The sequence below is a fragment of the Phyllopteryx taeniolatus genome, chromosome 13, assembly GCF_024500385.1.
Source record: "Phyllopteryx taeniolatus isolate TA_2022b chromosome 13, UOR_Ptae_1.2, whole genome shotgun sequence".
NCBI classification, from domain to species: Eukaryota; Metazoa; Chordata; class Actinopteri; order Syngnathiformes; family Syngnathidae; genus Phyllopteryx; species Phyllopteryx taeniolatus.
Genome location: NC_084514.1, coordinates 23886747 through 23911529, shown reverse-complemented (window position 1 = coordinate 23911529; position 24783 = coordinate 23886747). Strand labels below are relative to the sequence as shown.

Here is a 24783-nt window from a genome sequence, read left to right as displayed (position 1 = left end):
CCAATAGTGTATGGTTCATCATGGATCATACTAAACAGGTTTTGTCCTTGTAGGTGATGGGGCCAATGACGTGAGCATGATCCAGGTAGCTGATGTTGGCATTGGGATATCTGGTCAGGAAGGCATGCAGGTAATTAGGACAAGATAAAACCAAAGTGTACTGGTTGAGATAAAAAATTAGATATACATCACCACATGTTGAAATGCCACTCACTGGTTTGAGAATGGAAATGCAATAACCTATTTACGGAAAATGGATACAAATGTATGTATTTTTAAATTAGTTATGCATTCTCTTATTCTACATAAGGTATATTAATATCCTATGTTTTGGTGTTTGCACTCCAGGCTATGATGTCCAGTGACTTTGCCATTTCCAGGTTTAAGCACCTCAGTAAGCTGTTGCTGGTCCATGGGCACTGGTGTTTCTCTCGTCTTGGAAACATGATGTCATATTTCATCTACAAGAATGTGGTAAGTTTTTTTTTTTTTTTTTTTTAACAAACTCTCGCTAGTCTTTGGAAAGTAGTTTTAGTTTTACATTTTGTTGTTGAAAGCTGACCAATTAAATAAATGTGAATTGATAGCTCCATTGTTCTGTGTTGTTTACTGCAGTCTTTAAATTGTCAGCTGCTAATTTCAGGCATATTTCAGAGAACTTTACAACACGTGAAGTGTGGAGAATCCATCTAAAAATAAATTTTAAAAAAACGAGTAAGAAAAATCCATATAGCTTGGATACAATAATTTTGCTTTGTCTTGCAGATGTTTGTAAGCCTGTTGTTTTGGTATCAGTTCTTCTGTGGTTTCTCTGGGAGCGTGATGACCAACTCTTGGGTTTTGATCTTCTTCAACCTGTTCTTTACCTCCGTTCCTCCTCTCATCTACGGCATCCTGGACAAAGACATACCTGCTGAGCAATTGATGCAAATGCCTGAGCTTTACCAGGCTGCGCATGCCTCTGAGGTGCCCACACATATAAACACATATTACATTGGAACTTCAGGTTACGAACGTAATTGGTTCCGTGACCCCCGTTTGTAACCTGAAACGTTCTTAATGTTTCTCATTGAAATGAATCGAAATGGCATCCGTTCCAGCCGTAAGATTAAATTATCCATCCATCCATTTTCTGAGCCGCTTCTCCTCACTAGGGTCGCGGGCGTGCTGGAGCCTATCCCAGCTATCATCGGGCAGGAGGCAGGTTACACCCTGAACTGGTTGCCAGCCAATCGCAGGGCACATACAAACAAACAACCATTCGCACTACGGGCAATTTAGAGTTGTCAATTAACCTACCATGCATGTTTTTGGGATGTGGGAGGAAACCGGAGTACCTGGAGAAAACCCACGCAGGCACGGGGAGAACATGCAAACTCCACACAGGCGGGGCCGGGGATTGAACCCCGCTCCTCAGAACTGTGAGGCAGACGCTCTAACCAGTCGTTCACCGTGCCGCCAGATTAAATTATACTTACCTTTTTTATCAGTGTGTGGTTAAAAATAAACATAGTGCAATCTAGGAATAAGTGAAAACACACAATTTTAAAGAAATAAAACACCAAATAAATATGATAATTTATTGCTCATTAACTAAGGATGGGAAAGGGGAGGTGCACGACAGCTACTCATTGAAGAAGAGCCTTGTTCCATAATAACACGGGGAAATTCTGATTCACGTTTTTTTTTTCTTTTGTCTGTTTCTTTTCTAATTCATCGATTGATTTTGGTACAACAAACCGATCCAGCGAAGGTTTTTATGATCTGTTCAGAAAAAAAATCTGAAAATGGATGTCACATTGTCATTTAAAACAGTGTTCCCCAACATTCTTTGCACCACGGACCGGTTTTTCTCATGGACTGGCTGTGGTGGCATGCATATATATATATATATATATATATATACACACACAGACACACACACGCTTGCCTCGCTTCTGCTTCCTCCTTTGCCGTTCGTGGCGAGTCCACTGTTGGCGCGATGCAGGAGTGGGGATCGGAGTTGTTGTCGGCAGCCAGACCAGACTGCAGTTCCGTAGCTCCTCAATGAGACTAGACTTTTAACTCCGTAAAAGTAGTTCGAGCAGAAACCTACGACTGTATCAGAGCGGACTTGGTGCGTGAGAGTTAACTGTTGCGATAAACCCGTATTTTAAGTAGGACTCCTGATATAGTGTTGTTTCGTTCGTGAACGGTTCGTTCAAAAGAACATATCTTTTCAGTTAATGTAATGAGCTGAATTAGTTTATGAAATGATTTTGTTCTTTGAGCTCTGCCGCCGTTAGCCGCTCGGACCGGAAACAGAAGTTTTCAAGCCGGCTGGGACCGGAAACGGAAGCGTTTTGTGCAGTCTCGACATGCCAATTGAGACGCGCAGCTGTCAGATCCGGTAAATTTTCAAAATAAAGCACATTGACACGTGAATTGCAATACAACAGAAATTATATAGAAATTGGTCATTCTTTCTCTGCAGCCCAGTAACAAATGCCTCACGGCCCAGTACCGGTCCGCAGACCGGTGGTTGGGGACCACTGATTTAGAAGATTAATTGCTCTGTTAGCAAATTTGCTGCACATTTGATAATGTTTCTAGTGCTCATGCTATCAGCTGCGAGCGCTTTCTCATTTTTGTCAGTCTAATCAAGAGCAAAAAACAACAACAAAGATACTACCTTTATAGTTGCATTCCGTGACGCACAATCAATGACGGTTGCACAATGCACAGATCTTTCTGCTCATCTATGAAAAGTGCTTCCTAACACTATCTTTAGTAATTCCCACTGTATCTTGGGTTGCAGTCGGACTGTTTAACCCATTGTTTACTTTTTTTTAGAAACAGTTTCGCGCGACGATAGCATACCTCCTTCCTTCTTCATTCATAATGTAGCGGCTGCTGTTCGCATTTGGATTGACTGAATGTCTGTAGCCAATGCCTCTGTAGTGCTATAATGATGTGATTATGCCAACATTAACCATTCATTGTTTTAATTGAAGAAACACTACAATTAAATCAAGAACATACAGTAAATAGTATCTTTGACGAAAAGAAAATGATTTTCAGACTTTTTTTTTTTTTTTTACAACGGCAATCACAAACGCTATTTGTTTTGTAATTGGACGATCGAGGATGTTGAGGCAGAATTTCTCCCTAGAACAGATTTCCACCTTATGTCGTGGGGCAAACTAGTTTTCAGCTTACATCCGAGCATTGTGCACAGAGTCAATTATAGTCACACAGCGCGAGTAGAACCACAACATAGATACCCCGTTCATCCATAGCATGACCATTCGCAAACCTAAAATTATTCATAACTAGACATAGGTTTTCTACGAAAATTTTGTATGTATCCCGAATTGTTCATAAACAGTCATTCGTAACCCGAAGTTCCACTCTAATTCAAAGGGGGCAGTCATAAGTAATGAGCCCAATTTAATTTAATCGAGTAATAATTTTTAAAAATTCTGGAAATTTGTAATTTCAATACTTGTTTGAAGGTTTAAAAAAAGGTTTTGTTTAAGCCTGTCATCTTCCTTGTTCTTCACCTTTGATCCTAGACAACCACTTTTTGACTGTGTTGGAGCCTATTGCAGCTTCCCCATACATATTTTGCACCTTTTGAAAATGTTTTGTGGTAGTTCCCCTTCCAAAGCAAGAAATTTAATCACTACTCTCTGACTGGCATCCAGCAGTGATGTCATTTCCAAAATGGCTGACAGGAAGAGTGCAGGTAAGCTTTTTTTTTTTTTTTTTTAATAAATAAACCTTCAAACAGGTATTTAAACATTAAACCATGGACATTTCTGAAAATGTATTCAATTATCAGTAGATTAAATTAAATTGTGCTCATTACTTTTTCACTGCCCCTTGTAGGTCCAGTTTAGATAATCACTTCTGACAAACCTATTCCCTGAACATCTACAAATTAAGTTTTTAATCTATTTATGATGGCAATGTTAACTCCACATGCATGTCTAGTATTTTCTACACATTTTATGCTTGCAATTTCTGTGTATTGAAATAATTTTTTAAAATTTTTAAATTTAAAGTGTGTGGAGGGGTAAAATTATTAAATACACTGTATGTAATAACGTAAAAAGAATGTCACCTATTACAGATGCGTGTGAAAAGTATCCCTTGTGATAAATTGGGGTTCACTGTACTGATTTTGTAGCAAGTCTTGTTTCCATTGCCTTGTTTTAAAGCACATAATTTTGGAGTATTTTGAATCATTATGAACCAACCCAACCAGCCAACCCAACCTGCCAGATCTCAAACATGGGGATGAATAGAAGGAATGATGTAAGGCAAATGAAGAAGAACAGACAGTAGCTGCTCAATTGAATATTCATCCAAGTTTTCTCAGATAAAGAGTTGTAGACAGGAGGAGAAGAAGCTATTGACCCAGTGGGAATAGCCAGCCAAGATTAACAATGTCAGTGTCAGGTCCAGTATTCCATCCATCCATCCATTTTCTGAGCCGCTTATCGCGGGAGTGCTGGAGCCTATCCCAGCTATCATCGGGCAGGAGGCGGGGTACACCCTGAACTGATTGCCAGCCAATCGCAGGGCACACATAAACAAACAAGCATTCGCACTCACATTCACACCTACGAGCAATTTAGAGTCTTCAATTAACCTACCATGCATGTTTTTGGGATGTGGGAGGAAACCGGAGTGCCCGGAGAAAACCCACCCAGGCACGGGGAGAACATGCAAACTCCACACAGGCAGGGCCGGGGATTAAACCCCGGTCCTCAGAACTGTGAGGCAGACGCTCTAACAAGTCGTCCACTGTGCCGCAGGTCCAGTATTGTCATAAACAATTTCTTTGGACCCATTGTTCCTCTCCTCTCAATGTTGTGTCCCATTGCTGCACTATTGAAAAAAAAAAAAAAAAGACTACATTTGTTATTATTTTCTAATTACAAGTGTGAGTGGACACTTTACAATTATTTGATTGTAATAATGGTCCTATGTAAAAATAAGAAACTTTCCTGACTACAACTGGTTACTCTATTACAACCCCAATTCCAATAAAGTTGGGACATTGTGTTAAACATAAATAAAAACAGAATACAATGATTTGCAAATCATGTTCAACCTATATTTAATTGAATACACTACGAAGACAAGATATTTGATGTTCAAACTGATAAACTTTATTGTTTTTAGCAAATAATCATCAACATAAAATTTTATGGCTGCAACACGTTCCAAAAAAGCTGGGACAGGGTCATGTTTACCACTGTGTTACATCACCTTTTCTTTTAACAACATTCAATAAACGTTTGGGAACTGAGGACACTAATTGTTGAAGCTTTGTAGGTAGAATTCTTTCCCATTCTTGCTTGATGTACAGCTTCAGTTGTTCAACAGTCCGGGGTCTCCGTTTTCGTATTTTACGCTTCATAATGCGCCACACATTTTCAATGGGAGACAAGTCAGGACTGCAGGCAGGCCAGTCTAGTACCCGCACTGTTTTACTACGAAGCCACGCTGTTGTAACGTGCAGAATGTGGTTTGGCATTGTCTTGGTGAAATTAGCAGGGGCGTCCTTGAAGAAGACGTTGCTTGGATGGCAGCATATGTTTCTCCAAAATTGTATGTACCTTTCAGCATTAATGTCCGCCTTCACAGATGTGTAAATTAGCTATACCATTGGCACTAATACAGCCCCATACCATCACAGATGCTGGCTTTTGAACTTTGTGTCCATAACAGTCTGGATGTTTTTTTCCTCTTTGGCCCAGAGGACACGACATCCACAATTTCCAAAAACAATTTGAAATGTGGACTCGTCGGACCACAGAACACTTTTGCATCAGTCCATCTTAGATGAGCTCGGCCCCAGAGAACCCGGAGGTGTTTCTGGGTGTTGTTGATAAATGGCTTTTGCTTTGCATAGTAGAGTTTCAAGTTGCACTTACGGATGTAGCACCGAACTGTATTTACTGACATTTTGGTTTTCTGAAGTGTTCCTGAGCCCATGTGGTGATATCCTTTACCCATTGATGTCGGTTTTGATGCAGTTTCGCCTGAGGGATCAAAGGTCACGGGCATTCAATGTTGGTTTTCGGGTTTGCCGCTTACATGCAGTGATTTCTCCAGATTCTCTGAACTTTTTGATGATATTATGGACCGTAGATGATGAAATCCCTAAATTCCTTGCAATTGTACGTTGAGGAACTTTGTCCTTAAACTGTTCGACTATTTTCTCACGCACTTGTTCACAAAGAGGTGAACCTCGCCCCATCTTTGCTTGTGAATAACTGAGCAATTTTTGTATTTTTTTTTTAATCAATTCAGGGGAGCTCCTTTTATACCCAGTCATGGCACCCACCTATTCCCAATTAGCCTGTTCACCTGTGGGATGTTCCAAACAGGTGTTTGATGAGCATTCCTCAACTTTCCCAGTCTTTTTTGGAACGTGTTGCAGCCATAAAATTCTAAGTTAATGATTATTTGCTAAAAACAATAAAGTTTATCAGTTTGAACATTAAATATCTTGTCTTTGTAGTGTCTTCAATTAAATATAGATTGAACATGATTTGCAAATCATTGTATTCTGTTTTTATGTTTAACACAACGTCCCAACTTCATTGGAATTGGGGTTGTAATTATTTAAGGTGACATGGAGTGGAAGAAATCGTGCAAACAGTTTTAATGTACCTGCTGGATCAGATTAGCTACTGTATCAAGCCTTCTAGTTCAGAGATGTCTCACTGCAGCCTTTAAGGAGAAACGTAGTCATGGCTGATCACATTTTCTGACGCATGAACTTTTTTTTCTCCTCAGGCCTATGCTCCATTTGTCTTCTGGTTCACAGCCCTGGATGCCTTTTACCAAAGCCTTGTTTGCTTTTTTGTGCCTTATTTTGTAAGTATGTTGCACTAAAGTCACTCTTCCTATTATTGAATATCTCCCTAAGGCATACATAAAGACAGTCGGCCTGTTTTTGTGCTGATTTGCCTTTCCCGATCAAGCACATCAAACGCCAGAAAATCTTGTTTTATAAGATTATTCTATAAGATTATCCTTAGGTCTAAGGTGTGTTAAGAGTGGATTTGTCTTTAGCATTTTCCCTTTTTGTCTTGGGTGCCATTCTGACTGTTTAGCCCATGCGACGATAGCCACCTCTTTCAGTCTTCATTCATAATGTGGCAGCCGCTGGTCGCATCTGATTGGCTCAATGTGCGTAGAGGTGGACCTTCCGCCGAGCAAACGCCTACATAGAGAGCTATTTCGACGTGATTATGCCAAAATTAACTGTTTGTTGTTTTAATTAAAGAGACCCTACAATTCAATAAAGAACATACAGTAAATAGTATTTTTTTTGATGAAAATGAAATGATTTCTGGAACTTTTTTTACCACGTCAATTACAAACGCTATTAGACGTGATTGGATGATCGATGATGTTGAGGCGGAGCTTCCACCAAGTTCAGATTTCCGCTTTATGCCGCGGAGGAGACAAATAGTTTTCCCTTTACATCCAAGCGTTGTGCACAGAGTCAATAATCGTAACGCAGCACAAGTAGAAGCACAGCATACTGTAGATCCTTCCATTCGTCCATACAAATACTCTTCGCAACCCGAAAAAAAATACGTAACTAGAGGTAATTTTTGTGCAAAAGTTTTGTATGTAACTCGAATTGTTCGTAAGGAGAGTTTTTCATAACCCGAGGTTCCACTGTATTTTTAAAAGCACATTATGGGTTCTGTTATAGCAAAATAAAGTCCATATACTCTTTTATTGCATTATCCAATAGTTTATTTACTTCAATAGTCCTTTGTTCTTGTGTGCCCTTTCCAAATGTATTTAGTAGCTTAATTGTTATATGTAACGTGGTAACTAGGACAGCATGCGACAGCATGCGATAGCAATGCAATGACGTAAATAACCTAAGTTGTGTTAGAAAACTATTTTTCATTTCACTGATGAGTGTACTTCCCTTCTCTAATCCTGTCTTCAACCTCCCTTTTGTCTCAAGGACAAGATACCCGTGTGAATAGGTCTTTCTTCCCATTTTCCTCATTCCCCTCCCATTTTCTCTGTTTAATTAGGCATTGCTCTTTCATGGGCGTCTCAGAGACGCGAAGCAATTGTAACGTCTCTTGACTCTCTCTCTGTCTCTCTCTCTCTCTCTCTTTGCAAATATATTGTTAAAACTATCTTCAACCTCCATTTTGTCTTTTTGCCATAACTGTTCATATATTATGTCCACATTTGAATAGCTTAGTGTCATTTATCTTTTGAAAAAAAAGCAGGCCATTGCTTGAAAAAAAATTATGCTAATTAGGGCCTTTAAAATCATGATTCAAAATCAAATTCAGCATGGCCAATTACAGTAGTGTGTGAATATGTTGAGAACTAATGAGGTAATTTTATTTCCTCTAATTTGAATTTTACTCTATTTTTTAAATGGTTTTAATCATGTAAAGCCCATTGATTTACCTTGTGTACGAAATGTGCTCGATAAATAAATTTGCTTTGCTTGAAGACGTTTTTTGACCAGATTTTCAGTCGGCCATAATCAAACAAAACCGTTTCCTAAAAAGCCCAATTTTTTTTCCAAACAAAAATCTATATTTCTCCATAACCCATCATACAATTTTCAAAATTCTTGATACATTATACTCTGTTTGAAGTGGCCATTCCAACCAGACTTTGCATTTTGACAGATTTTGGGAAATCTTGTTACGTTGCTATTATGATAGTCTCCTTTGTGAGAGGCTGCGGTGTGTCCCCGCAAGGCTCTCTGTGCATGGTGGGCGTGTGTAAATGATACACTATTTGGTCATGCCTCCTGTCTCTACAGTCTGTTTGTTGTAAAAATAATTATTACAATTAAATTTGACGCATAAAATGGGTCCAGAAAGGGATGATTTTTCAAAAGATAATTTTGATAATAAACTACTGTAAGGTCATAGAGACAGTTTTAACATACATGAGAAAATGTTTTGTCTTCTTAAAATGCAAACTCTACCGTTAACGTTAATTTTTTGTAATAACTGTATCATGCTATACAGTGGGTACAGAAAGTATTCAGACCCCCTTAAATTTTCCACTTTTTTACATTGCAGCCATTTTCTAAAATCATTTAAGTTCATTTTTTTCCCTCATTAATGTACACACAGCACCCCATATTAACACAGCCATAAGTATTCAGACCCTTTGCTCAGTATTTAGTAGAAGCACCCTTTTGAGCTAATACAGCCATGAGTCTTTTGGAGAATGATGCAACAAGTTTTTCACACCTGGATTTGGGGATCCTCTGCTATTCCTCCTTGCAGATCCTCTCCAGTTCTGTCAGGTTGGATGGTGAACGTTGGTGGACAGCCTTTTTCAGGTCTCTCCAGAGATGTTTAATTGGGTTTAGGTCAGGGCTCTGGCTGGGCCATTCAAAAACAGTCACTGAGTTGTTCTGAAGCCACTCCTTCTGTATTTTAGCTGTGTGCTGAGGGTCATTGTCTTTTTTGAAGGTGAACCTTTGGCCCTGTCTGAGGTTCTGAGCACTCTGGAGAAGGTTTTCATCCAGGATATCCCTGTACTTGGCCGCATTCATCTGTTCTTTGATTGCATCCAGTCTCCCTGTCCCTGCAGCTGAAAAACACCCCCACAGCACGATGCTGCCACCACCATGCTTCACTGTTGGGACCGTATTGGACAGGTGATGAGCAGTACCTGGTTTTCTCCATACATACTGCTTAGAATTAAGGCCAAAAAGGTCTATCTTGGTCTCATCAGACCAGATAATCTTATTTCTCACCATCTTGGAGTCCTTCAGGTGTTTTTTAGCAAACTCCATGCAGGTTTTCATGTGTTTTGCACTGAGGAGAGGCTTCCGTCAGGCCACTCTGCCATTAAGACCCGACGGTGGAGGGCTGGAGTGATGGTTCACTTTCTAGAACTTTCTTCCATCTCCCGACTGCATCTCTGGAGCTCAGCCACAGTGATCTTTGGGTTCTTCTTTACCTCTCTCACTAAGGCTCTTCTCCGGCCAGCTCAAGGAAGGGTTCAGATCATCACAAACGTCTTCCATTTCAGGATTATGGAGCCCACTTTGCTCTTCGGAATGTAAAGTGCAGCAGAAATGTTTGTGTAACCTTGGCCAGATCTGTGCCTTGCCACAATTCTGTCTCTGTGCTCTTCAGGATGTTGCTTTGACCTCATGATTCTCATTTGCTCTGACATGCACTGTGAGCTGTAAGGTCTTATATAGACAGGTGTGTGGCTTTCCTAATCAAGTCCAATCAGTATAATCAAACACAGCTGGACTCCAATGAAGGTGTAGAACCATCTCAAAGATGATTAGAAGAAATGGACAGCACCCGAGTTAAATATATGAGTGTCACAGCAAGGGGTCTGAATACTTATGGCTGTGTGATGTTTCAGTTTTTCTTTTTTAATAAATCAGCAAAACATTTAACAATTACTTTTTTTCTGTCAATATGGGGTGCTGTGTGTACATTAATGAGGAAAAAACTTAAATGATTTTAACAAATGGCTGCAATATAAAAAAGAGTGAAAAATTTAAGGGGGTCAGAAAACTTTCCGTACCCACTGAAAATCCCGAGATGTTGCCATGTTTATCAGGCTTACGTTGGATCAGACATTGGAGAGCTGTCCTTTGGTTCACCGATCAACGCTTCAGCTCTCCTTATCATCCTGCTGCACCAAGTCATCGAGAGTCATACTCTGGTCAGACACAGTTCTATACTCTTAAAAGTGCAATAATTCACTGTTCACACACATGATTTACACTCCTGACTGACTTCCCAGAAAGCAACAAAGATCAAATTGTGGTCATTATGTACGTTTCTCATTTTGCAAGTGGTAAGTATAAAATTAACCTATCTCATCTAATCTTTTGTGTTGTTTTGCAGACGTGGATTCATGTTTTCATGATGGTGCTCAGTGCGGGGTCGTACTTTGGCTTTGTGCTGCTCTTCAGCATTTGCTGTTTGACCTGCAGTCCCCCTACCAACCCTGTGGGTGTTGAGACATTGCAAATGTCCCAGCCTCTATTTTACATTGTGTGTACTCTCACTACTGTAACAGCACTGATGCCCAGGTGAATAAACACACAACGCACACCTTGCTTTTTCTTTCTCCCCTTTAGAAAGCTTTTTCATCCAAATATAGTTAATGGCGGCACTGTGGACTACTGGTTAGTACATCTGCCTCACAGTTCTGAGGACCCGGGTTCAAATCCGGCCTCACCAGTGTGGAGTTTGCATGTTCTCCCGGTGTCTGCGGGGGTTTTCTACGGGGACTCCAGTTTTCTACCACATTACAAAAACATGTATGGTAGGTTAATTTGAAGACTCTAAATTGTCCATACGTGTGAAAGTGAGTGCGAATGGTTGTTTGTTTATGTGATTGGCTGGCGACCAGTCAAGGGTGTACCCCGCCTCTCGCCCAGAGTCAGCTGGGATAGGCTCCAGCATGCCTGCAACCTTAGTGAGGATAAGCGGTATGGAAAATAAATGCATGAAGTATATAATTAATGGTTACATTATATTCCAACAATTGACGACAATAAAACATATCTTCTTCTTTTCCTTTCGGCTTGTCCCTTCAGGGGTCGCCACAGCTTGTCATCCTTTTCCATGTAAGCCTATCTCCTGCACCCTCCTCTCGAACACCAACTGCCCTCATGTCTTCCTTCATGACATCCATCAACCTTCTCTTTGGTCTTCCTCTAGCTTTCTTGCCTGGCAGCTCCATCCTCATCATCCTTCTACCAATATACTCACTATTTCTCCTCTGGACATGTCCAAACCATCGAAGTCTGCTCTCTCTAACTTTGTCTCCAAAACATCGAGCCTTGGGTATCCCTCTGATGAGCTCATTTCTAATTGTATTCAACCTGGTCACTCCGAGAGCGAACCTCAACATCTTCATTTCCGCCACCTCCAGCTCTGCTTCCTGTTGTCTCTTCAGTGCCACTGTCTCTAATCCGTACATCATGGCTGGCCTCACCACTGTTTTATAAACTTTGCCCTTCATCCTAGCAGAGACTCTTCTGTGACATAACACACCTGACACCTTCCTCCACCCGTTCCAACCTGCTTGGACCCGTTTCTTCACTTCCTGACCACACTCACCATTGCTCTGGACGGTTGACCCCAAGTATTTAAAGTCCTCCACCCTTGCTATCTCTTCTCCCTGTAGACTCACTCTTCCCCCACCACCCCTCTCATTCATGCACATATATTCTGTCTTACTTTAGCTAATCTTCATTCCTCTGCTTTCCAGTGCATGCCTCCATCTTTCTAACTGTTCCTCCACCTGCTCCCTGCTTTCACTGCAGATCACAATGTCCTCTGCAAACATCATGGTCCATGGGGATTCCAGTCTAACCTTATCTGTCAGCCTATCCATCACCACTGCAACAGAAAGGGGCTCAGGGCTGATTCTTGATGCAGTCCCACCTCCACCTTAAATTCGTCTGTCCACCTACAGCACACCTCACCACTGTTCTGCTGCCCTTGTACATGTCCTGTATTATTCTAACATACTTCTCTGCCACTCCAGACGTCCACATGCAGTACCACAGTTCCTCTCTGGGTACTCTGTCAAAGGCTTTCTCTCGATCTACAAAGACACATGGTAGCTCCTTCTGACCTTCTCTGTACTTTTCCGCCAACATCCTCAAGCAAATAATGCATCTGTGGTACTCTTTCTAGGCATGGAACCATACTGTTGCTCGCAAATACTCACTTCTGTCCTGAGTCTAGCCTCCACTACTCTTTCCCATAACTTCATTGTGTGGCTCATCAACTTTATCCCTCTATAGTTCCCACAGCTCTGCACATCACCATTGTTCTTAAAAATGGGCACCAGCACACTTTTCCTCCATTCCTCAGGCATCTTCTCACGTGCTAGAATTCTATTGAACAAGTTGGTCAAAAACTCCACAGCCACCTCTCCTAGATGCTTCCATACCTCCACAGGAATGTCATCAGGATCAACTGCCTTTCCATTTTTCATCCTCTTTAATGCCTTTCTAACTTCCCCCTTACTAATCATTGCCACTTCGTGGTCTCTCCCTTCTCTCTCATTTTCCTCATTCATCAACTCCTCGAAGTATTCTTTCCGTCTATCTAGCACACGACTGGCACCAGTCAACATATTTCCATCTCTATCCTGCACATCCTTCCCATCTCTATCCCTCTGTCTGGCCAACCTGTATAGATCCTTTTCTCCTTCTTTAGTGTCCAACCTGGCATATGTGTCATCATATGCCTCTTGTTTGACCTTTGCCACCGCTATCTTTGCCCTATGTCGCATCTCAATGTATTCCTTTCGCCTCTCCTTGGTCCGCTCAGTGTCTCACTTCCTTGTATGATTTCCTGTAATGTGAGGTTCCACCACCAAGTCTCCTTTCCTGCCAGAAGATACACCAAGTACTCTCCTGCCTGCCTCTCTGATCACCTTGGCTGCAGTGGTCCAGTCTTGTGGAAGCTCTTCCTGTTCACCGAGAGCCTGTCTCACCTCTTCCAGAAAAGCTGCACAACACTCGTCCTGTCTCAGGCTTCCACCACATAGTTCTCTCCCCTGCCTTTGTCTTCCTAATCTTCCTCCCCACCACCAGAGTCATCTTACACACCACCATCCTATGCTGTCTTGCCACACTCTCCCCTACCACTACCTTACAGTCGGTAACCTCCTTCAGATTACATCGTCTGCACAATGTGCTTCTACCTCCGCTCTTGTAGGTCACCCTATGTTCCTGCCTCTTCTGGAAAAAAGTGTTCACTAGAGCCATTTGCATCCTTTTTTTCAAAGTCTACCACCATCTGTCCCTCCAAGTTCCTTTCCTGGATGCCGTACTTACCCATCACTTCTTCATCGCCCCTATTTCCTTCACCAACATGCCCCCCATAGGGCTGCATTGACAACAATAAAACATATGTGCTATTCAAAATGAAAATAAACTCGTCATAAAGATGAGCATCACTGTGTGATTCAAGCCAGATTCCGGCCTCATTTCACTTCGGCTGATTCACACTCAAAAAGGGATTTGAGTCTTGTCAGATGTCACTTATTGTTGAGTGTATTGGGATGGAAGGTGGAATCATTGACAGCTCCCAAATGGTTCAGTGTTCACAAATCTTTCACCTACACTGTGCCTGTAGTGGGTAAACAGAATGCTGAAATGATTACATTCTGTGTTTTGTCCTTCTGCGCTGGCATCTCTTTTTCAACACAGATCAAAAGCATAAAGGACTAGACTGCAATTTCTGTACAAATTGCATGTGAATGCTGAAATATGGGCGGCTGTGGGTCGTCCAGTGACCGAAGGGTCGCCGGTTCGAATGCTGGCTCCAACTGTCTGTATTTTGAAGTCTCCTTGGGCAAGACACTGAACCCTAATTTGCTCCCAGTGGACCTGGCAGCGCCTTGCATGGCAGCAGCCGCCCATTAGTGTATGAATGTGTGTTTGAATGGGTGAATGTGAGGCTTTGTAAAGCGCTTTGGGGACTGTGATGGAATGAAATTCCATAAATGAAATCATATAGGGCGGCACGGTGGCCGACTGGTTAGAGCGTCAGCCTCACAGTTCTGAGGTGCGGGGTTCAATCCCCGTCCCCGCCTGTGTGAAGTTTGCATGTTCTCCCCGTGCCTGCGTGGGTTTTCTCCGGGCACTCCGGTTTCCTCCCACATCCCAAAAACATGCATTAATTGGAGACTCTAAATTGCCCGTAGGCATGACTGTGAGTGCGAATGGTTGTTTGTTTCTATGTGCCCTGCGATTGGCTGGCAACCAGTTCAGGGTGTACCCCGCCTCCTGCCCAATGACAGCTGGGATAGGCTCCAGCACGCCCGCGACCCTAGTGAGGAGAAGCGGCTCAGAAAATGGATGGATGGATGGAAATCATATAGAATGATCTAGAATGATCTAGAATGATCCATCCATCTATTTTGTTCCGCTTATCTGAGGTCGGGTCGCGGGAGCAGTAGCTTTAGCAGGGAAGCCCAGACTTTCCTCTCCCCAGCCACTTCCTCCAGCTCTACCGAGGAGATCCCGAGGCATTCCCAGGCAAGCCGGGAAACATAGTCTCTCCAGTGTGTCCTGGGACGTCCCCGGGGTCTCCTCCCGGTGGGACATGCCACGAACACCTCACCAGGGAGGTGTCCTGGAGGCATCCTAAACAAATGCCCAAGTCACCTCATTTGGAGGAGCAGCGGCTCTACTCTGAGCCCCTCCCGGATGACCGAGCTTCTCACCCTATCTCTAAGGGAAAGCCCGAACACCCTGCGGAGAAAATTCATTTCATTTGTTCTTTTGGTCACGACCCACAGCTCATGACCAAAGGTGAGGATAGGAACGTAGATCGACCGGTAAATAGAGAGCTTCGCCTTTCGGCTTAGCTCCTTCTTCACCACAACGGACCGATACAAATTCCACATCACTGCAGACTCAGCACCGATCCACCTGTCGATCTCCCGTTCCATTCTTCCCTCACTCGTGAACAAGACCCCAAGAAACTTGAACTCCACCACTTGGGGAAGGATCTCATCCCAGACCCGGAGACCCTTTTCCGACTGAGGACCATGGTCTCAGATTTGGAGGTGCTAATTCTCATCCCAGCCGCTTCACACTCTGCTGCGAACCGCTCTAGTGAGAGTTGGAGATCATGGCCTGATAAAGCCAACAGAACCACACCATCGGCAAAAAGCAGAGATGCAATACTGAGGCCACCAAACCGGACCCCCTCTACGCCTCGGCTGCGCCGAGAAATTCTGTCCGTAAAAGTTATGAAGAGAATCAGTGACAAAGGGCAGCCATGGCGGAGTTCAACCCTCACCGGAAATGAGTCCGACTTACTGCTGGCAATGCGGACCAAACTCTGACACCGGTTGTACTGGGATCGAACAGCCATCAGGGGGTTTGATACCCCATACTCCCAAAGCACCCCCACAGGATTCCCAGAGGGACACGGTCGAACGCCTTCTCCAAGTCCACAAAACACATATAGACTGGTTGGGTGAACTCCCATGCACCCTTGAGGACCCTGCCGAGGGTGTAGAGCTATTCCACTGGCACACCCTGCTCCTCCTGAATCTGAGATTTGACTTCCCGACGGACCCTCCTCTCCAGCACCCCTGAATAGACCTTGCCAGGGAGGCTGAGGAGTGTGTTCCTCTTGTAGTTGGAACACACACTCTGGTCCCCCTTCTTAAAAAGGGGGACCACCATCCCACTCTGCCAATCCAGAGGCACTGTCCCCGATGTCCACGCTATGTTGCATAGGCGTGTCAACCAGGACAGCCCTACAACATCCAGAGCCTTTAGGAACACCGGGCGAATCTCATCCACCCCCGGGGCCTTGCCACCAAGGAGCTTTTTAAACACCTCGGTGACCTCAACCCCAGAGATAGGAGAGCCCGCCTCAGAGACCCCAGACTCTGCTTTCTCATGGGACGGCGTGGAATTGAGTAGGTCTTCAAAGTATTCTCCCCAACAACTCATAATGTCCCGAGTCGAGGTCACCAGTGCCCCATCCCCACTCTACACAGTGTTGATGGTGCACTGCTTCCCCCTCCTGAGACACCTGATGGTAGACCAGAATTTCCTCAAAGTCGTCCGGAAGTTGTTCTCCTCACCGAACTCCTCCCACATCCGAGTTTTTGCCTTAGTGACTACCAAAGCTGCATTCCATTTGGCCAGCCGGCCATTTGTTCGTTATGGACAATCCATGGTGAGCACAGAAGTCCAAAAACAGAACACCACTCGGGTTCTGAATGGGGGGGGTCGTTCCTCGCAATCACGCCCTTCTAGGTCTCACTGTTATTGCCCACGTGAGCATTGAAGTCCCCCAGCAGAACGATGGAGTCCCCAGCGCTCTCCAGCACCCCCTCCAAGGACTCCAAAAAGGGTGGGTTCTCTGAAGTGCTGTTTGGTACATGGGTACAAACAACAGTCAGGAGCCGTCCTCCCACGCGAAGGTGGAGGGAGGCTACCCTCTCGTCCACTGGGGTGAACCCCAACGTACAGGCGCAGGGGCAGTAAGTATACCCACACCTGCTTGGCACCTCTCACCATGGGAAACTCCAGAGTGGAAAAGAGTCCAATCCCTCTCAAGAGGACTGGTACCAGAGCCCAAGCCGTGTGTGGAGGCGAGCCAGACTATATCTAGTCGGAACTTCTCAACCTCACACACCAGCTTGGGCTCCTTTTCTGCCAGAGAGGTGACATTCCACGTCCCTAGAGCCAGTTTCTATAGCCTGGGATCGGATCGCCAAGGTCCCCACCTTCAGCCAGCGCCTAGCTAGCTCACACTTCCATAGGTGGTGAGCCCACGGGAGGGGGACCCACGTTACCCTAATCCATAGGGGTTTTTCAAGAGACATCTCGAATGATGTTGAATAATATGGATATGATATGAAATAATGTTGAATGAAATTCAATAATATGTTATGAAGCCAAATGTAATTGAATGATATGGAATTATATGAAATGATATGGTGAGCCCGCGACCCTAGTGAGGATAACCGGTACGGTAAATGCATGAATGAATGAATTAACCAAAATGGCGCCTACCCGTGTGGACGCCTCGGTTACGCGCTTTCTCGTATTGTTTTTGTGTTTTTCGTTCATCTTTGGAGACATTACGTGACCTACTTACACAAGGGGAAACTTACTAAACATCAAGGAGTCTACTCCGTTCTTTCTTTCACCAACTTTCGCAAATCCGCTAAATTGGGGAATTACTGTTGTATGGTTCTAAAACACGCTCTTTGCCACTTTTGCCATTTACGAAATAGTTCCTATACACTACATCTCCCACAATGCATCTTAAGTTCAAAATTAGAACTCTTTAAAGTCTTTGTTCTTGTAGGCATTAGGCAGTCAACATGTCAATCATTCTCTGTAGCACTTTTATTGGTCGTGATGTTACTCTGCCTCCCAAAAAATGATCAGAGTAAATGTCAGCCCTTACTTGGATCTACAAGTATTACGGTTCATATCAGCAATACTAACCTTGCCACTCTTTTTTGGCTGTGCTTCCTCTGCAGGCTCCTGTTCCGGGCACTTCATAACACTTCATAACTTATCTGCTCTGATGCTAACATCTTACAGGTAAAAAGTAGAATCAAAGCAGTACCACAGAAGAATGCAGCACAAGAACTTAAACCTCTCTGTGGCTAACAGGCACCCAGAGTGTGTTGACAACTCCGCTTGATCATATTTTGAGCATAAAAACTTTAAAATAAAGGTTGTTTACTGTACAGCTATCCCTATTTGTTTATTTTCTCATTTGCTTCCCTTGTTGCCCACAAGACTGAGAAGCTATTTTCCTTTTTGAACATTGCAGCGTTTGATGTCCTCCAAACCATTACGGCCCATGTGATGCGCCATTAAGTGACAATTAACACACAGCCAGTTGAAAAAGGTTGACTCAATACTTGTGCTGTATCAAAGCAAAAAGTGGAAACCTATCCCCATTATCAGTGGAAAACTTATCAGTGGAAACACTAAGCTAAAGAAAAAAAAAAGAATTGGCTAAGGAGCTAAGAAGTGTTTATATGATAAGGTACAGTAAGGAAAGTCAGAGCACTGCAGCTATCAACCGTGACTTGTACAAAAAAATAACATACCAAAGACTGCATCAAACAATTTTCCTAATGAATGAACAACCTCAGTAAAATTCCAAACAAATTTTGGTTTGACATGCAGGCATAAGATATACCTAGGGCTGGGCGATTATATGATCGAGATTGAAGATCGTGATAAATTTACTGTCAATCTCGATTATCAACTGTTTGCGTATTTTCTCGATCTAACATGGCGGAAATGTATGTGACAACAGCCAATCAGATTCGTCCTTTTGCTGCTCCACTACCGGTTGCCACTTGTGGGAGCAAAGAGAAAACGCTCCTCCTCGGCTGGCAAAATTCTGTGTCCCACTCAGCCGTTGTCACATAGAGCACACCGTCTCCTCGGCGGCCATTCTTCGCCCATGCTCCGGACCGGTGATGGAAACTCGCCAGTCCGGTGCATGAGCAAAGAGTGGACGGTTATGTGGTGACGTCTCCAAAACGATGTGTAGCAATGCTATTAACTAGCTAATGTTAAAGGTATGTCGCCGCCCTCAAAAACGGGAAACACTCTGTTTATTAATTTGAAGAAGTACCGCCACCACCCAAGTGATTATGTGGAAAGCATTCAAATGTGAGCGCAATCAGTACAGCCTAGTGATGGCGTGATGAAGCTTCATGAAGCATCGTAATACTTCGGCCATTGGTTCGAGTAATGGTCCATTTCTTGATGCTTCCGTGCACACGAAACCACCTCCTGGCCAAGTGTATAATCACAGGCAAGCTCTATCTTAGGCCACATAATGTGTGATGTATTGCAATATGGTGGTTGTTGTGGCACTTGGAAATTACTATGAATGACAAAAAAAAGATGTTTGACCAAACATTGTGTCGACATGAAATAATAAAATATTGTTTGAACGTATTCTATGTGCGTAACTGTTTCCAAAATGGTAGTAATCATATACAGGCACGTCTAAAAAAAAAAATTTTAATATGGTAGAAAACTCAATTGATATCAGTACTCATACATTTAGAGTCATTAAACACTTGGGGAAAATACTTTTCAGAGGGCAAATTCCTGCCTAAATTCTACATTAAAAATAAATTTCATTGTTTCATAATAGTTTGTTACATTATGTTCTAGTTTCTAGAAATGGTGAATTTGGAGTTGTCATTTGCTGTAAGCTATAATCATCAAAATTATACATGAATAAAAAAATCATGAAATATTTCAGTGTGTGTGGTAAATCTCTCGAATATGAGTTTCACTTTTTGAATTGAACTACTTAAGTAAATTAACCTTTTGACCCTATTATAATTTATTGAGATGTACCAGGATGGCAGGTTGTGTAATGTGTTTGTCAAATTTGGAGAATGGCATAAAACCACGTTTTCATGGAGCTGCTTGATAGGGTCTATATTGCTGCGTCAAAGTGTCACACATTGCGCCAAATTCTGAACCATTTCATGAAGCGGTCGGGCAGCGAATATTTGGACGTCATAATTTCCGGCCCCTCCCCCAAATAAAGACAGCCTCAATACGCGCCTCGCGGACACGCCCCCTTCATTACTCGACACGCCTCGAAGAGTCAACACAACCCGTAACATCACTACCTAACAGAAATGGGAAAATCAAACTTTTTTTTTTTTTTTTTCTGGTTAAGCACTTTATCTGAACACATATATCTTTTTATTTACTCACGCTAATTGCGAAATGGCATGTCAATCATTGTAATGGAGTAAAAGTATCGCTCCTTCACATAAATACTCAAGTAAAAGTAAAAAGTACAGTGCATTTAAAGTACTGTGACAAGTACAGTTTATCGAAAATGTTACTTGAGTAAATGTAACGGAGTAAATGTAGCGTGTTACGACCCACCTCTGGTTATTTGGTGTTGTGTTTTTTTAATTTGCCATTGTGTTTAGTTATTTGCTGTTGTGTTTTGCACTTGAGGGCCACCGTAGTTAGTAGTTCATATTATATTAATTATATATATAATTATATATATAATTATATAAATACTATATATAAACAGGGAAGTATTTACGACAGTGGGATTGTTTTTTTTTTCTTTCAGTTGAGCTCAGCTGCGCCAACTGCAGCGTCCTGTCACTCCTTCTGAATTTCCGGCGAATGACCATTGAGCAGCCATCGTCAGGCAGCGCTGTGCAGGCGGGCGAGGAACTTAAGTGAACTGAGTGATTTGTTCAGTGAACTGGTGTACTGAAGAATTGAAGAGTGATTCGTTCATTGCGATCTTTTGCGATCGGTTAGACACGAGGGATTCGTTCATAGACCTTCGTTTGTGATCCGATAAGGAGCGATGTACTAGTACGATGAGTGATTCGTTTGCGCAAGGAACGGCAGTGAACGTATTCATTGAGTGATTTTAACCGCAAGTCCTGACATCCTCGCGGGGGATCGCTTTCACTAGCAGCAGTTTCTTCAAGCTAACGGCTAATGTTGAGTCAGTGAAGCACATGAAAACAGGCATACATATTTAAAATAAATGTAAAAGAACAATAAATGTATATACATACACATCATTCCCTCTGTGTCTCTAATGTGATGATTAAGGCTTTTTATTTCATAATAATAATACATTAAACTTATATTGCACTTCTCAAGACACTCAAAGATGCTTTCCACTAATCAGATGACAGTAACAGGGGACACGGAAGAAGAATGTTCGGTAGCTGAGTCACAAGTCACAACTGAAGCCGTGTGTTCGAGTGCTTGCTGAGAGAGAGATAGGTAGGTGATAATTTAGTTTAAATGTTTTTTTTTTTTTAAATTAAATCTCCCCGCCTTTCCTAGTTTACGTGACAACAACACACAATCCTTCAAGTATTTAGTGAATGTGAACCTCAGGGATAGCTCATTAACTGAATGAGGAAGCACTTGAATGAATTTGTGAAAAAGAACTGAACGATACGGTGAACAAATCTTTTGAATGAATCTTTTTAAAGAAATAATTTGAATGATTCAGTACACTCAAAAGAACTGCAGTGCCCATCACTACATCACAGAAGACTCGGATTACCACTACTGCCCATGTGCATCAAGTACAAAAGGCACACAACGGCGGCATCAGCGGGAGGCTACTGGAGCCGTTTTGAGAGAACAAACAAAGCTCCCAAAAATAAATGAGGACGTCAATTATTAAACTAGAGAACGGGGGGGGGGGGGGGGTATTTTTTTATTTTGTAACCTTTGGAAGTGTTCGATCCCAGCGAATGGCAATGACCTATTGGGTCCCTCAAGGGCTGTGACGTGCGGTGAGGTTCATGATGGGTGAGGCACTGTCTCAGTCACGTGATGTCTGGAGCTCTATGAAGCTCAACTCAACACTGCCACATGCTGGTTGTGGCACCGTACATACCAGACGCCACTGTGCACTTTTAGTGGCTTTTCTGGTCGATAAAAAAGATTAAATGTCACACACTTTCATTAAATATATGAGACAGTCTGTTAAACGTAAGTAAGTGCAGTACATGTGTGATAAAATGTATATTATTGGCGATGTAAGAGGAAACACCAATGTCTCTTGTGTGAAGCCACAGACCAATCACAGCCTGGCTGAATGGATGTGTGTGTGGTCTCTTGAAGCATCATGAGAGCGATGACTCAACATGACTCGGAGCTGCGCTTCCTATGCATTTGAACAGGAATTATGAAAATTCAGCTATTTTAATGATGAAATCACTGAAATTATTGGAGTGAAAAAGAAAATCAATGTAAAGCACGGACCATGGAACTAAAATGGAACAATTTAATGTAATCATAAGTTTTTTTTTTTACTATTCACATGGAATGGAAAGGAAAGCCCACCAGGGGCAGTGAGGCTCTGCCTCACTTGCCTACCCTGACCGTACGTCACTGCTCAAGGGTCAGTTCTTGGATGCCTCCTGGGATGCCTCCTGTTGAGCCTGTATATGCTACCCTTGGGTCAAATTCTTCAGAACTTTAATTTTGACTATCAAAGCTATGCAAATGACACACAGTTATATCTAGCAGTGTCTCCAGATGACTACAGTTCAATTGAGGTGTGTCACTGTCTAAAACAGATAAATACCTGGATGAGCCAAACCTTTCTTCAATTAAACCACAACAAAACTGAGATAATTGTTTTTGGCAATAAAGAAAAGAGGATTGCTGTTAGTAAATACCTGGAGTTACTCTCTTTAAAAACCAATGACTAAGGTCTCTTTAAAAACCAATGACAACACCGAAACCTTGGTGTTCTGATAGATTCCGACCTGATTTTCAAAAGTCATATCAAATCAATTACTAAAACTGCCTTCTACCATCTGAAGAACATATCCAGAGTGAAGGCTTGCATGTGTCAAGCAGACCAGGAGAAGCTCATCCATGCTTTTATCTCAAGTAGACTTGACCATTTTAATGGTCTTCTGACTGGACTCCCCAAAAAGAGCATTAAACAGCTGCAGCTCATTCAGAATGCTGCAGCTCGGGTTCTGACCAGAACAAAGAGGTCAGAGCATATTACTCCAATTCTAAAGTCTTTACACTGGCTTCCAGTCAGCTTTAGAATATATTAGTTCTGCTACTGGTCTATAAATCACTAAATGGTTTAGGTCCTGAATACATGAAAGAAATGCTAATGAGTTACCGTGTGTATGAAATGCGCTACATAAATAAATTTGCTTTGACACTGAAAAATTACAGTCCCTCAAAATTTTTTGATAACATCAGGGATAGGAATAATATATATCTGGCTGTAACAACTTTTTCCTTTTAAAAAAAAATTAATTTGGGCAGGGTATGAAACATTTTGTCATTGCTTTACTTTTACAAGATTTCTTGACTTAAAATTCTGAAATCTCACTATCAACAAATTCTTCCAGAAATCTGGCAGGTCTCAGAGCTCTTACAGCAGGATATTTATATAGCACACATTCACATACAGAAATGGCTAAAATATTAAAAAATGTGAAAAAGCAAATTATTATTTTTTTTATGTTTTGTTTTTTTTAACATTTTGTTTTTGAAGTCAATAGGACATGAAAGGTTTTATGAAGTCAGACAAGAGAGAGACCTTTGCAACTGCATTCAACACAAATACATTAATGATTCTGCTTCATCAGGCTGGGGGAAATGTCCAGCAAAGGAGTTTGTCTATGAGTCTGCATGCTGTTCGACAAATAAGATTGACATATTGGGCTGTTCAGTTTCAAGTCTGGATAGACTCAGACTTAAAATGTATTTCCTGTTAGGCGTGCCTCTCTGCTTTCACTTCTGCTTGCCTGATTGCTTCAAAATAGTGAGTAGAACTTGTTGCAGTGACTGGATCCTCTCGGCAAGATGAGTTTTTCCAGTCATGCATCTTCTAAGGATACACGCAATGAGCTAGTAAATTTGGGGTAAGACTGCCAGGGATCATTAACTCTCCAGCCATCACACAAAAGCATAATTTAACTACCAACCTCTTCAAAGACAATAGCAATGTTTTATTTAATTCAAAATCTCAGCTCATTAGACTGCCTACATGAAATGTTTTTTCTTGTGGTTGACTTTCACAATCTCCCATTAGAAGGTCTGATCAGGTGCTTATGTATTTTTATGTACAGGAACTGTGGCCTGGTGGTGTTTATCACTATAATGTTTTTTTTTTAGGTTATTGATTTGATTGTATTAAATGCTACTGTTGATAGTTTTTAAGAACATTGTGTTTTTTAAAAAAAAAATCACAGAAAACTGCATTTCCAAAGCTTTCTTTACTCTACAGTTGTTAAAATTTTTACGCTGAACTTAATTTCACCTCATCTCAGGCACGTTTTGCCTGTGGAGAAAGAAATGACAGAAGTCTCTCCTATATTTTATATTTTGAAGATCTATCTAAATTTAAGTCCTCCTCCTGAAATACAAAGACCTGAAACCAGCTGTGTCTAAACGGGCTAGTTGCAGCCCGCCGTCCATTTTAGAGCGGTCCATGACATATACTGAATAAAAATATTTGACACAACCCGCAACAAATTTTTTTTTAAGGCAACGTGAAAAGGGAGGGTGTAGAAATAGTGCTCCCACTTTTTCGATACCCTCTTTTTTTGTTTACACTGCAACACCATCACTTACACAACATGGGTGCGACACCTCTGATAACTACTACGACGACGACGAATAATAATGATGAATTGGTTTTATATAGAACTTTTCTTCATTTGCAAAAGTGCAAAGAACCTATTTACAACTAAAACAGAAAAACA

The 24783-nt window shown here is 42.1% G+C and overlaps 2 protein-coding genes across 11 annotated transcripts in view; both read left to right on the top strand.

Annotated features, from left to right (window-relative positions):
* Nucleotides 1–21071, top strand: part of atp10d (ATPase phospholipid transporting 10D) — a 118296-nt gene extending 97225 nt beyond the window's left edge. For 5 of the 7 annotated variants that reach the window (XM_061795710.1, XM_061795715.1, XM_061795711.1 and 2 more), the window contains 7 exons: nucleotides 54–130; nucleotides 349–474; nucleotides 766–966; nucleotides 6796–6876; nucleotides 10597–10701; nucleotides 10887–11074; nucleotides 18031–18249. In XM_061795710.1, coding sequence (XP_061651694.1) covers nucleotides 54–130; nucleotides 349–474; nucleotides 766–966; nucleotides 6796–6876; nucleotides 10597–10701; nucleotides 10887–11074; nucleotides 18031–18064 — 812 coding nt within the window. In that variant the 3' untranslated portion in view covers nucleotides 18065–18249. Of the gene's footprint in view, nucleotides 1–53; nucleotides 131–348; nucleotides 475–765; nucleotides 967–6795; nucleotides 6877–10596; nucleotides 10702–10886; nucleotides 11075–18030; nucleotides 18250–20633 lie in introns of those variants that run through there. The other 2 variants (XM_061795712.1, XR_009791571.1) reach the window with 2 other exon arrangements.
* A 710-nt stretch (nucleotides 21072–21781) lies between these two features.
* The window catches only part of dapp1 (dual adaptor of phosphotyrosine and 3-phosphoinositides), a 62994-nt gene continuing 59992 nt past the window's right edge, over nucleotides 21782–24783 (top strand). For all 4 annotated transcript variants that reach the window (XM_061794600.1, XM_061794605.1, XM_061794602.1 and 1 more), the window contains exon 1: nucleotides 21782–23940. In XM_061794600.1, the coding sequence (XP_061650584.1) occupies nucleotides 23882–23940 (59 nt within the window). In that variant the 5' untranslated portion in view covers nucleotides 21782–23881. The remainder of the gene's footprint in view (nucleotides 23941–24783) is intronic.